Source organism: Scyliorhinus canicula, chromosome 7 (genome assembly GCF_902713615.1).
Source record: "Scyliorhinus canicula chromosome 7, sScyCan1.1, whole genome shotgun sequence".
In the NCBI taxonomy this organism is placed as follows: domain Eukaryota; kingdom Metazoa; phylum Chordata; class Chondrichthyes; order Carcharhiniformes; family Scyliorhinidae; genus Scyliorhinus; species Scyliorhinus canicula.
In genome coordinates, this window is record NC_052152.1 from 174,487,524 (window position 1) to 174,500,724 (window position 13,201).

The 13,201-nt window shown below is 44.0% G+C and overlaps 1 protein-coding gene across 5 annotated transcripts in view; it reads right to left on the bottom strand.

The window, feature by feature from the left end:
* ythdf1 (YTH N(6)-methyladenosine RNA binding protein 1) overlaps nt 1-13,201 on the bottom strand; it is a 43,696-nt gene that overhangs the window by 16,233 nt on the left and 14,262 nt on the right. For 3 of the 5 annotated variants that reach the window (XR_005461412.1, XR_005461413.1, XM_038803316.1), the window contains exon 4: nt 10,934-12,460. Coding sequence is in view for 1 of the 5 variants with exons in the window: in XM_038803316.1 (XP_038659244.1) it covers nt 10,934-12,460 (1,527 nt within the window). In the remaining 4 variants the exon portion in view is untranslated. Of the gene's footprint in view, nt 1-1,963; nt 2,018-10,933; nt 12,461-13,091; nt 13,142-13,201 lie in introns of all 5 variants that reach the window. The other 2 variants (XR_005461414.1, XR_005461415.1) reach the window with 2 other exon arrangements.

Here is a 13,201-nt window from a genome sequence, read left to right on the forward strand (position 1 = left end):
TAGCATTCTTCCAATCCACTGGAACCTTTCCTACATTCAGGGAATTGAAATATAACCGATGGATCCACTACAGTATTTCCGTTGCCACTTCCTTTAAGACCTTAGGATGTAGGCCACCGGTCCCTGGGGACCTGTCTTTCCCTAGCTGACAGCCAAGCTAGCTTATTGTGTAAATAGCTCCATTTTCAGTGACACCTTTACAAATAAACAACCCACCACCGTACTCGGCATGGAAAATTACTGTCCCATTTCCAACTTTCTAATTGTCATCTCCCAAATCTGTGTCCATCTTTCCCATAAGTCTACGTTCAAATCTCTGCAAATAGGGTTTCCTCTCCTGCCACAGCACTGAAATGGGCACAAAGTCACAAATACACCCTTAATTACTTGTATTGCAGTGCATTAACCTTCCTCTTTCTTAACTACCCTGCGTTTTTTGACAGGGTTGAATAAGGCTACCATCTCCTGCAACCCAACCTCTCTGTTATCCTCAATGACACTGCCTCCACATGTTCCATTCTTCCCCATCGTTGCCAGTTTCTCAAGCAATAGCTTCTTTTCCCACCATCACAAAACTTCTGGCGAAGTCCAGATATTATCTATCCATGGTCCCTCCCTTCTTTGCACCTACGCACTTCCCTGGATATCATCCAAAAACATTGCATTAAATTAATGGGGTAACAATACCCAGCTCTCCACCACCTCTCAACTTCTCCAATGCATACACGTGTGGTTAAGACTGCTTATCCAAGATCCAAACACAGATGGACCTTAATATTCCCCAGTTAAACATTGCAAAGATGAAAGCTATAGTTTTCAGCTCCTTGTCCTCACCAATGACTTGTGCAACTAATTCGGGTGCAAAGATGAAAGCCATAGTTTTCAGCTCCTGTCAAGCTCCTTGTCCTCACCAATGACTTATGCAACTCGGGTGAAGCAGACAGTTTACGATCCACTCGACACCAGTTTCCAACACCCAAAGTTTCTCCATCAAAAAGATGACCACATCTTTAATATTGTACACCTCCTTCCCTCCCTCAGTGTATTGTCAGTCTAAACCTTCATATGCATCTGCAAGTCATTCCCAGGCGCGGCTATTCCAAAGCTGTTTTAGTTGGCCTCCCATTTTCCATAAGCTTCAGCTTCTTCAAAAAGTCTGTAGTAAGTATCTGAGCCAAGATCACGGCCTCCTCAATCATTTTCCCTGTGCTGCTGACCTATACTGGCTCCCAATCACAGACAAAATATCTTTAAATTTGAAATCTATTCTTTTTATAGAATTTCTTTTTGGTTCTCAACTATCACCAACCCTACAACCCTCCAAGGATTCAGTGCTTCACCTATTAGTGCATTCCATCATTGGTGTGCATGCCTTTTTATTTATATCTAGGTAAAACTCTGGAATTGTCACGGAAAGTCTTAACACCTTTCACTTTGCCCTCAAGAGTTACCATTAAGATCAATTTCACTGGTCACATTCTTAGCCACCTCTCAGACTATCATCTTCTTTGGCTTAATGCCAATTTTTATCTGATCACATATATCAGTCAAAGCAGTTACATGAAGAGGTGCTATAACATGCAAGCTATTGTTGTAAGTAGAACAAAATTTGACAGTCATAAATCAATCCAGAACAAAGAATTAAAAAGAGCATGAGGGAGATTTTCTTTTAAATCAATATTTACTAAAAAAAATATTTTATTAAAAAGAATGGAGGTTTTGCTTGTGTTTGGCAAAACACATTCAAATAATAGTGCTCTGTATTAATATAATCAAAACAACTGTATGCATCAAAAATTAAAAAAGAACTTCCGAGATTTTGGATCCAGCCAGGAGTTGAGAGAAGTTGGAAAACACTGCTTATCCTAATCAGGCCAGACTGCACCTTCAGACATATCCAGGGCATCTATATTTTTTTGTCAGATTATGCATGGGCATTTAGTAAACTACATATTGTTCTTACATTCTACTTTGCTGCAAGATTGGTGAATTAAGGCTGAAGGCCATGTACAATTTCCTTAAATAAAAAAAAAACACAATTTGATTTAAAATAAATTTAAGCATTGGTGTATTAAAACAATTATTACAGCTCATTCGAACAGATTTCCCATTTGACCAACCATATTTTCAGATTACTGAAAAACAAGAAATTTTGAATAGGCATAGTTGCAGCTATGGCAAATTTTTTGTTTAAATTAGAGTGCCCAATTATTTTTTCTAATTAAGGGGCGATTTATCATGGCAAATCCACCTAACCTGCACATCTTTGGGTTATGGGGGGTGAAAATCACGGAGATACGGGGAGAATGTGCAAAACTCCACACAGACAGTGGTGCAGGGCCAGGATCAAACCTGGGTCCTCAGCGCCGTAGGCAGCAGTGCTAGCCACTGATCGACCGTGCTGCCCTGCTATGGTAAATGTCAAGTTTAAAACGATATAGGTAGATATTAACAGCTTGGTCTATGCAAGCACAAACCAAACAAGAAACAGTGAAATAATCTTGACTTGCACTGCTACATTTACACTCGTGCTACAATGCAGAGTATATTTAATTCTTCACCACCTGCATGAATATTTGGTGAAGCAGATCTAAATTGCATACCTTTCTCCCAACTTGCTAGGAAGCAGTGGAAGGAAAATCAAGAGGTTTTTACAAAAACGTGGCCAATTTACCCCGCTAGAATTCTGCCCAGTCATGAAGGTGAAAATCTACCTAATTATTTCAAAACCACTTCCACAATATAAAACATGCATCTGACTGCAAGGACTTTATTATTACAATTGTCACAACAAACCAAAATGAAGACAAATATGCTCGATATCGCATTATGTAACAGAACCGAAAGTGAATTAATAGTCACTGGATGCAAAATAAGGTCCATGTCCAATATAGCATTTGATATGAAATAATCCCATCTTATTAGGAATGAGGTAGTATTTAGAGGGAAGTGGTCTTGTGTGCAGAGGTCATGACCCATGACCCTACCTCTGGGCCGGAAGCTCCAGGTTTATGTCCCATTCCTAGATTAATGTGGAATTGTCAGTCTGTAATTCCTTCCATTAAGTTTGATGGCAGATGCTAAGAGCAGGAGTGTTTCATGGTCAGCATACTGCAGATGGAAATGGCAAACCACTACAATACTTTGCCAAGCATAACCATGCACCAATCCATTGGAAGCTCATGACCACCAACGCTCTTTTAAAGCATGGCACCTGAAGGAGGAGTTAGAGACTCCATACAGAGCTGGGCAGACCTACAAATCTCAGAAATAGATGCCTTCTACTGATAATAGGGAGCGAGGATGGTGTCAGGAGTGTGTCTATCAGCAATTAAAAGCTTCAAAGTTCAGAATACTCATAGACCAATCATTAAGAGACACTCAGCAAAAGGACAACAACAAATGCACACTAACACCTCCATGACATAGGACCATAGGAAAGCAAGCAGGCCATTCATCCCTTTGAATCTGTACTGCCATTCAATTCATGGCTGGTCTAGATCTCAATTTCACCCACTCACTGTTGATCCATATTCCTCCAACCCGATACCCTTAGTGCCTAAAAATAATTGATTTCAGCCTTGAAATCAGTCGGCATAGCATCCAGCTTTTTGAGAGAAGAATTCAAGATTTTCATTACCCTTTGCATGGAAAAGTGCCTTCTAATTTCATTCTTAAATGGTAGTGCTCTAGTTTGATGATTATGGCCTCTTGCTTTGGGTACCTCAAGGAAACTGTCTGTATCCACCCTAAAAATCCCTTTATCATTTTAAACATCTTTTTTAGTTTACCCTGTGCATTCCAAGTTCAAACCTGCCATCTTGCTAGTGAAATGACAGTGCTGGGCTTTACTGCTACTTTAATGATTTTTTTCACCCCAAAGCTGTGCAAGGGTGGAGCTTGTTACAAAAAAAAAAAAAAAATTCCTGCAGGACACAAAAGAGTACATACAATACATAACTCCCCTTGTAATAACATCCTGCTTCCTTTATTATTTCATAATTAGGATTTTACATCCACTTTGTATAGAACATACAGTGCAGAAGGAGGCCATTCGTGGAGCGTCCTCTTAATTTCACATTTTACCAAAAGGGGAGAGTAGAGAGCAAGAAACAGTTAAAAGATAACAGTTCTGGAATACAATAGCAATAAAATATCATGATTGTATTTTTATGCATTTTCTATCGTGGCTAGAAAGCACTCATCGACCTTTTAAGCAAAAGTATCGGAACACATTAAATAACGACTTCCAGTGGCAGCATGTAGGAGAAGGTGGCATACAAGGTAGCTCCTGCCAGGGTACTTGTTTTTTTGGTCCTATTTGCCCGGTTCATGGGGAGTTTGGGTGAACAAACGCGGCCGAGCTAAAGTTTTAGTAAACCCATCGGCAAAATATTGTCGAAATTTCAAAAAAGGCTGGTGGAAAGAAAAGTTGAGTGGACTCTTCGACGGATTCTGGGAGTCTGCAAGGCTCACCAGTAGAGAAGATTGGCAAGAGTTGTCTCCAGCGGGTGCAGCCGTTCGGATCATGACGGATATGCTGGCCGAGGCACTGTCTCTGGAGTTTGAGAAGCAGTTTGAGAAAATGAAAAGCAAGGGCAGGTGATGGAAACCCTAAAAAAAACACTTGATTGAGGCGGCGCTTGGTCCGATTTGGGAGAAGGTGGAGAAAATCCTGGAGGCTGTCAAAAAGCAAGCAGATGTGGTGAAGGGAGCGGAGCAAACCCTTGTCAAGGCACAGTGATCTAATCGACTCACTGAAGGCTGAGATCTCATTGGTGGGGGAAGAGAAAAACAAGATCCTGAAGGTGACAGTGAATGGCCCAGAGAACAGGTCAAGGCGAGAACACCCCAGAATTGTGGGGTTGCTAGAGGGGATGAAGGTCCGAATCCCACTTGAGTATTTTTCTCAGATGTTCGGGGACAAACTGGTGTGTGGGGGGGGGGGGTAAAAGAGGAGGGGTGAGATGGTCAGATGTCCCCTCCAGAGTTGGATAGGGCCCACTGAACTGTCCAACAGAAGCCTTGGGTGAACAAACCACCAACAGGCAGTGGTGGTTAAGATTCCAGAGTTTGCAAGAGAAGGAGATGGTCCTGAAGTGGGCCAAAGAAAATTGGGACTCAAGATGGGAGGGGAGCAGTATTCGGATTTATCAGGACATCGGAGCAGAGTCTGCAAAGAGTCGAGTGACATTTAATAGGATGAAAGCGGTGTTGTACCAGAGTGGAGTGAAGTGCAGGATTTTATACCCAGCGAGGCTTCGGGTCACATTTGAGCCAAAAGACTATTATTTCAACACGCCTGAGTAGGTGGAGGCCTTTGTTAAAGAACACAGTCTTGGACTCAGTTAAAAGTGCTCTGAGGGAACTGTTATGGCTGTTGATGGGATGGGTTTGTTTGAGATTGTGTGCTGTATGTATTTGATGTGATTCGGGGTTTGCATATGTTATATGGGATGGGGGACCAATATGGGTAGGGAGTAATAGTCAAATTAATAGCAATGGAAATGCATGGTTGGTGAGAATTTGAACATTGCAGGGGTGTTGTAATTTGTTTTTCATATGTGCATCAGGGACGGGCGTTGGAGCTTCTTTTCTTTTTGTTCCTCACTATGTTCTCAGAGTAGGGGCAACCTCACTAGCAGCAAGGTTTTAGCCAACGAACGAGGGTGTGGTGGTGGTAGGAGCTCTGGTCTGCGGAGGAGGAGGAGGAGGGGGGGGGGGGGGGCGGGAAGAGAGAGCATTGTTCTTTGAAAGGTGGTCCTTGAAAGGTGGTTCGGGGGGGGGGGGGGGGGGGGGGGGGGGGGGAGGTGGAGAATAGAAAAAAACAGAAGTGGTTGGAGGGGGATGGGTGCTTCTCTTACAATGACTATGAATGTTTCTTTGTCTCATCTTTTGGATGGGATCAGCAGCCATCTTGGGTCCAGATATTTGGTGTGGGTGCAGGATAATCCTTTGTGGTGTTAATAGCTGACTCTGGATTTGGGGGGGGGGGGGGGGAAAGAGAGAGAGAGAGAGAGAGAGAGAGAGTGAGAGAGTGAGAGAGTGAGAGAGTGAGAGAGTGAGAGAGTGAGAGAGTGAGAGAGTGAGAGAGAGAGAGAGAGAGAGAGAGAGAGAGAGAGAGAGAGAGAGAGAGAGAGAGAGAGAGAGAGAGAGAGAGAGGAGATGGCGAGACCCTCCGTCCGATCAGGTTGGTCACAAGGAACGTGCAGGGTTGGGTGTCCACTGAAGAGATCTCGCACCTGAAGAATTTAAAGTCCGATGTGGTGCTCCTGCAGGAGAGTCACTTGCGGTAGCGGACCAGACCTGACTCGAGGGGTGGCTGAGCCAGCTATTTCAGTCAGGCTTTGATAGTAAGGCCCGGGGGTATCAATTTTAATTTACAAGCGGATGTGCTTTTTAGTGGATAAGGGTGAAACAGATTTGGGTGGCAGGTATGTGATTGCTACTGGGGCATTGGCGGTTAAGTTGATAGTGTTGGTGAATGTGTATGCCCCAAATTAGGATGATGTGGCATTTATAAGCTGTTGGCATCCATACCAGACTTGGACACACATCAGCTGATCTAAAGGGGAGAAATGAATGGAGTGGTTGGAGCCGAAGTTAGACCGCTCTAGGACAAAGTCAGCGGCACCTACGGGGGTAGCGAATGCACTGTTAGCTAGCGGATATAGGGTTTAGGGATGCATTTCTAAGGTTATAGATGAGTATGTAAGGTTTAATGGGAACAGGTCTGTCTCTCCTTCCATGCTTTGAGGTCCTGAAAGTGGTCATCAATCATACAAGGCACACATGGATAGAACATACAGTGCAGAACGCGGCCATTCGGACCATCAATTCTGCACCGACCCACTTAAGCCCTCACTTCCACCCTATCCCCGTAACCCAATAACCCCATCTAACCTTCTTTTGGACACTAAGGGCAATTTAACATGGCTAATCCACTTAACCTGCACGTCTTTGTACTGTGGGAGGAAACCGGAGAATCCGGAGGAAACCCACGTAGACACGGGGAGAACGTGCAGACTCCCACACAGACAGTGACCCGGCGGGGAATTGCACCTGGGACCCTGGCGCAGTGAAGCTACTGTGCTACCGTGAAGAAGCCAGAAGCTAGTCGACAATATTCTGGAGATAGGCGGCAGATATTCAAGTGACCCTACCCTGGAGCTCCTGGCAAATAGCAAGAAACTGCAGGTGCAGTTCGATTTGTTTTCTACGAGTAAGGCGGTGGCACCCATTGCAGCGTTCGATGGGGGTCATTTATGAATATGGGTGGATGGCCAGCTGTCTCCTGGCTCACCAACTAAGTAGGCAAGCAGCCTCCCAGGAGATCATTCAGGTCAGGGCAACAAGCTGGTGTCCGCCCTGGATAGAGTAAATGGTGCACTTGAGGCTTTCTAGAAGAAATTTTACAGGCCGAAGTTACTGGAGGGGGGAGTCGGAGATTTCAGCATTTATGGATGGTCTGGAATTTCTGGTAGTGGGGGAGGAGGAGCGTGAAGACACTGTTAAGTCCCAAAGAGGTTCCAGCAACTATAGGACAGATGCAAACAGGCAAGGCCGCAGGACTGGATGGATTTCTGTTGGCGTTTTACAAGAAGTTTGATGGTCAGTTGGTTCCCGTTGCTGGTGGACATGTTTCAGGACTCTTTGACCCGGGCTCCCTCCCAGTGACACTGGTGCAGGCATAGATTTGAAAAAAGGTTAGGATCCTGTGGAATGTGGGTAGCACTGTCCTATCTCGCTGTTAATGTAGCTGGCAAGGTATTGGCCAAGGTGCTAGCAATGAGGTTAGGTCTTTGTCTTCCTGGGGTGATAGGTGAAAATCAGACAGGGTTTAAAGGGCCAGAAACGGTCGTCTAACCCGACGACTGTTAAATATAGTTTTCTCCCCACTGGTGGGGCCTACCCTGAGGCGGTGGTGACTTTTGATGCCGAGAAGGCATTTGATAGGGTGGAATGGAAGTATCTGTTTATAGTTTTGGAAAGGCTTGGGCTTGGACCAAAGTTTGTCTTGTAGATACGTCTATTGTCGAAGGCCCCATTGGTTCGTGTACATACCAACAATTTGAGCTTGGTGTACTTTCAATTGGGTGGGGGAATGAGACAGGGATGTCCAATGTCTCCCCTCCCATTTGTATTGACAATTGAGCCCTTGGCTATGGCTTTAAGGGATTCAAGAAAATGGAAAGGGATAATTGAGGACGGGGGGTGAGAAAAGAGAGCATAGGGCTCTCTATACGCCGATAGCCCACTGTTTATGAGATGGACCCAGTCCCCACGATGGGGTATATTATGGAGTTCCTGAAGATTTTTGGCTCTTTTACGAGATAAAAGTTGAATCTGGGGAAGAATGATTATTTTCGGGTGAACCCAATGGGGAGGGGTGCCAACCTAGGTAGTTACCCTTTCGAATTGCCAGATCAAACTTCAAGTATCCGAGTTGTCTAGCACTGGGTACAGCTCCATAAATTGAATGATGCCAGTGTGGTACGGTCAAGTCGGGCCTGCAAAGGTGGGATAACCTGCCTTTATCCAGTCTACCAAAATGAATATTCTGCCAAAGTCTTCCTGCTTTCCTCCCCAAATCCTGTTTGGGGGGGGGTAAACAGCTTGATAACACATTTTATTTCAGCGGGAAAGACTTCAAGAATTCATAGAACAGATTTACAGAGGGACGTACAGTCTATGGTCCTTGCCCTGCCTAATTTGATATTTTATTACTGGGCGGCCAACATATGAAAGATGCTGGGGTGGCGCAGTGACCCAGAGTCCGCTTGGGTACAGGTAGAGACGAGGTCATGTAAGATGGGGTTGGGTGCATTGGTGACATCTTTGCTTCCATTTTCGCCAACAAAATATTCTGTGACTCTGGTGGTCATGTCCACTTAAAGGATATTGAGGTGGTTCACACAGCATTTTAGGTTTGGGATTTTGTTGAAGTTGGCCCCTATTTGTTCCAATCACAAGTTTCAGCCGACAGGGCTGGACACCATGCTTGGTGCGTGTGGAAGGAAGGGAGAGAATAAGTTACTTATTTTTGGAGTGACAATTTGCCTGCTTACAGGAACTAACGGTGAAATATAGGCTCTCGGGGGCGAATTATTTAGATATTTCCAGGTTCGGAATTTAGGACAGAAGACTTTCCAAATGGTGCCCACAAAATCTCCAATGGAAAGGACTCTTTTGCAGGGTTGGAGGACGGGAACACGTCGAGAATCTATGGACATATCCTTTCAGAAGCAGTAAGCTCAGCTGATGGAGTGAAAAGTGAAGTGGGGGAGGGGGTTGGTGGGAGCTGGGGCCTGTAGTAGATGATGAGGTGCAGAGCGAGATCCTTTGCAGGGTGCACTCCACAACCTTGTGCGAGAGACTGGGTTTGATCCAGCTTCCCCGAAAAGGCGCCGGAATGTGGCGACTAGGGGCTTTTCACAGTAACTTCATTTGAAGCCTACTTATGACAGTAAGCGATTTTCATTTAATTTCAAGAGCACGCCTAATCAAGGAATGGATGAGCACTTTTTTCCTGGAGGTGGGACAGCACAGTGGTACAGTGGTTAACATTGCTGCCTCACAGCGTCAGGGGCCCGGGTTCAATTCCGACCTGGGTGACAGTCTGCGGAGTTTGCACGTTCTCACCGTGTCTGCATGGGTTTCCTCCAGGTGCTCTGGTTTCAAAGATGTGCAGGTTAGGTGAATTGGCCACGATCAATTACTCCTTAAGTGTCTAAATGTTAGGTTGGGTTATGGGGATGGGGGGGGGGTGGACCTAGGCAGGGTGCTCTTTCAAAGTATCGGTGCAGACTTGATGGGCCAAATGGCCCCCTTCTGCACTCTAAGAATTCTACGATAGGCGCGAGTGGTGTTCCAGGGGCTCGGCCAACCACACAAACATGTTCTGGTCCTGTCCCAAGCTCGTGTGTTTTGGAGTCTCCTTCCGTAGTACCATGTGCGTGATTCTCAATATCAAACTGCCCTTTGAAGGCCATATTTGAGGTGCCGGACACAACGTTGCTGCAGACAGGGGAGGAGGCAGATGTCCTTGCCTTCGTTTCGTTGATTGCCCGGAGGTGGGTCCTGATGAAGTGGAGGTCTCCAAACCCACCAAATTCCCTGGCATGGTTAGGGGATCTAATGGGAGTTTTTGCACCGAGAGAAGGGATTGTGAGATCGGTTGAGGGGTTCTACTAAAGGTGGCTGCCTTTTTGTTTTAAACTAATCACCATCAGTTGCTTTGGCGGGGGGGGGAATTGTGTTCTCATTCATATTTTTCCTGTTGGATGTTTCAGGGGTCTTATAAAAATTTGTATGTTTGGTAAGATGTTGTAAAATTGAAAAATCTTTAACACATTAAAAAAAAAATCACATTTTACTTCACAAAACTTTTGAAGCTCAGTTTTAATGGAGTGCCATAAATTCCACACAACCCTCAATTAAAATTAGTACATGGTTCTTTATACTGGATGCATAAGTTGTGGGAACTATCTTGTGAAACAGGATATGCACATTGTCATGTTAAAAAAGCGGTTTTGAATTGAATGCAAACAACTAGGTTTGAACAATTAGTGCCATGCTTTGGACCTAAACATCAAAACAAATTAACATATTTTTGCAATCCTAAACACAAAAAAGGTACAAATTGTGCGCGCGCGCGCGAGGGGGGGCACACTTTCAAATTGTAACTTCAAAAGATCAATTCAAATTTTTGTTTTGCAAAGATGATAATGACACTGTGTGTCATTGCATATACACCTCACTCTCACTTCAGTTTAACTTTTACAGATGACTTTCACTGCAGGTGTTTTCTCCTCTGCAGCTAGTGATTGAATTGGTCAGCGATATGTAATCAAAATATAAATTTTACAACAAAATGTCATCTACTTGACTGGTTACTAGATCATAAATGTACAAATGATCAAACAGGACTTACCTTACGTACAACTTCCTCTTCTTCCTGACGCTTTTCATAATGTGAAAAGTCATCAAAAATTGAGGTGGTATGCTTGTAAGTAGCAATAATTTTGAGCACTTGCTTGGCTTTCTCTAAAGGAACCTCCTGCGTGTCCCGAGAGTTAGTGACTGGTTTATTATCATTGTTTTCCAAACGGATGTGCCTCAGCTGGTTATTAGGCACGTCCTTTACAAAGATCCACTTTACATCAAATTTTCCTTTCCACTTGTCCTGTGACCAAACCCCAGCACATGTACCATAGTCCACTGCTGATTTCATTTCTGCCACTCCACAAAAGTGTCCACTGCCATTCACACTGAATAGTAAGTAAACAGGAGCCTTTCCAGCCATCGAGCGATAAGCACTGTCCAAGCGTTTGTTGCCATGTTCAGTACTGCACCAAATGGAGTACTTGATAGAGCGATGGATATCATCCTCTGAGTAGCTCTTGATAATAAACACTCGGCCATTTTTAAGATTCCAGTCAAAGTCTTTTGGGTTGTAGCAGTACGCAGCCTTCAATTTTTCAAGGACGGGATGAGTCTCATTACTTGGTAAAGAGCTAACCGGTAGATTACCTACAGAGTTGTTTTCATTACCAGTTCCAGTATTTTGACCAAAGGTTGCCCCTCTATTGCGAGGGGCTATCCAACGGTTCTGTGGAGGTTGTTGAGGATTCTGATAAGGTTGTTGTGGAAGTTGCAACTGCTGAGCTGGAGGGGGCTGAGTCAACTGCTGCTGAGGAACTGCCTGAGTATTAGGGGCCTGATGGGGTGGAGGAGCTTTTGGTACAGGTCCTTTATTGTCCCATGTACCAATGTCCATATTGTGTTTTATAGGAGGTGGGGGCAATGTGGAACCTCCTACTGCTGCTGCTCCAGTCTTTGGTTTTAATTTTGGTTGAGGCTTGGCTGGTTTACTTGCTATGGCAGCCCATGATGTTGGCTTTGGAGCAGATAAACCAGCTGTTGAGCCATTTCCAGGTGTTGTATTGGTCATACCCGGGCTGCTTACCACAGAACCTACAGTCTTTACACCTGATGTCACTGCTCCAATCTTTAGTCCAACCATCCCCTGCTCAATACTATTCATGCCTGGTGCCTTATTCAAGGTATCATTGGGGAACCCTGCCTGTCCATCTACTATTGTTCCTCCCAAAGAACTAGGTGGGTAACTATAGCTGCTGCCATATGCTGAGCTTGGTGTTTGTTGTCCCTGAGATCCACCAGTTCCCCATGCAGAAAACCCTGGATTTTCAGGAAAAAAGTTGAATCTATGTTGATTTAAATACGGGGTGCTCCCTAGTCCTCCAGGCTGACCAAATACAGCATCATGCATGAAATGATGGTCTCCATTACTCAGCTGTCCATAGGTTGTTAAATATGGAATGGGAGGATCACCGCCAGTGGACCATGGTGCTGCTTCACTAAGAGAATAGGAAAATCCAATGGAAGGAGCATAATAGCTCGACAAATATGGATCAGTCATTGAAGGATAGTTGTTGCTCTGTGGATTGAAAAAAATATATATTATAGAGCCATAATAGTTATTCATGAAGTTATGCATTCCTCACCTCCCTGCTTCCACCCCTCCTTTCCCAATCTCAATGAGAATACAGCTCAGAGGATTTGTCTAGTCAGGACAAAGATTAATACAGTATATTAGACTTCACAATAAAGTCATACCCAAATCTCTACCAGCCCCGCCATTTTTGAATTGTGGAAACAAATTGCATACGAGGCCAACTAACAAGGTATGCGGAATTAGAAAATAAAATTGCATTTCACAAGTTTCCTTAAAGATACTTTGTATAAAAATATACAATATATCTACTTTAAAATAATGTGTTACACGACATGGAAATTTCAGCAATATTAATATCTTTCTAATAAAATCTTCAGATCTTAAAATCTGAATAGAAAATTAACCACATCTATTTTAAGATGGCATTAGTGTTAGTGATGGGACACTAGAAGGCCATTCAGAAGTCTGGATGTAGGTACATCAGGTTCAGGAGCCACTGGGGCAACATGCCAAACAAATAACTTATTTAATGACAATTCAATTAACTTAACAAGCAGCTAGACAGACATATGAATTGTTTTCAGCCAGACCAATGTTTTCCTGTTAATCTTACCATAATAATTTGAGAAATGTTAGAATGTCACAACATGATTGCAGTCTTCCCTGCAGTGTTGAAGTGGTAACACAGCCAAACACAAGATAAACAGATAGAATGCATTAGCT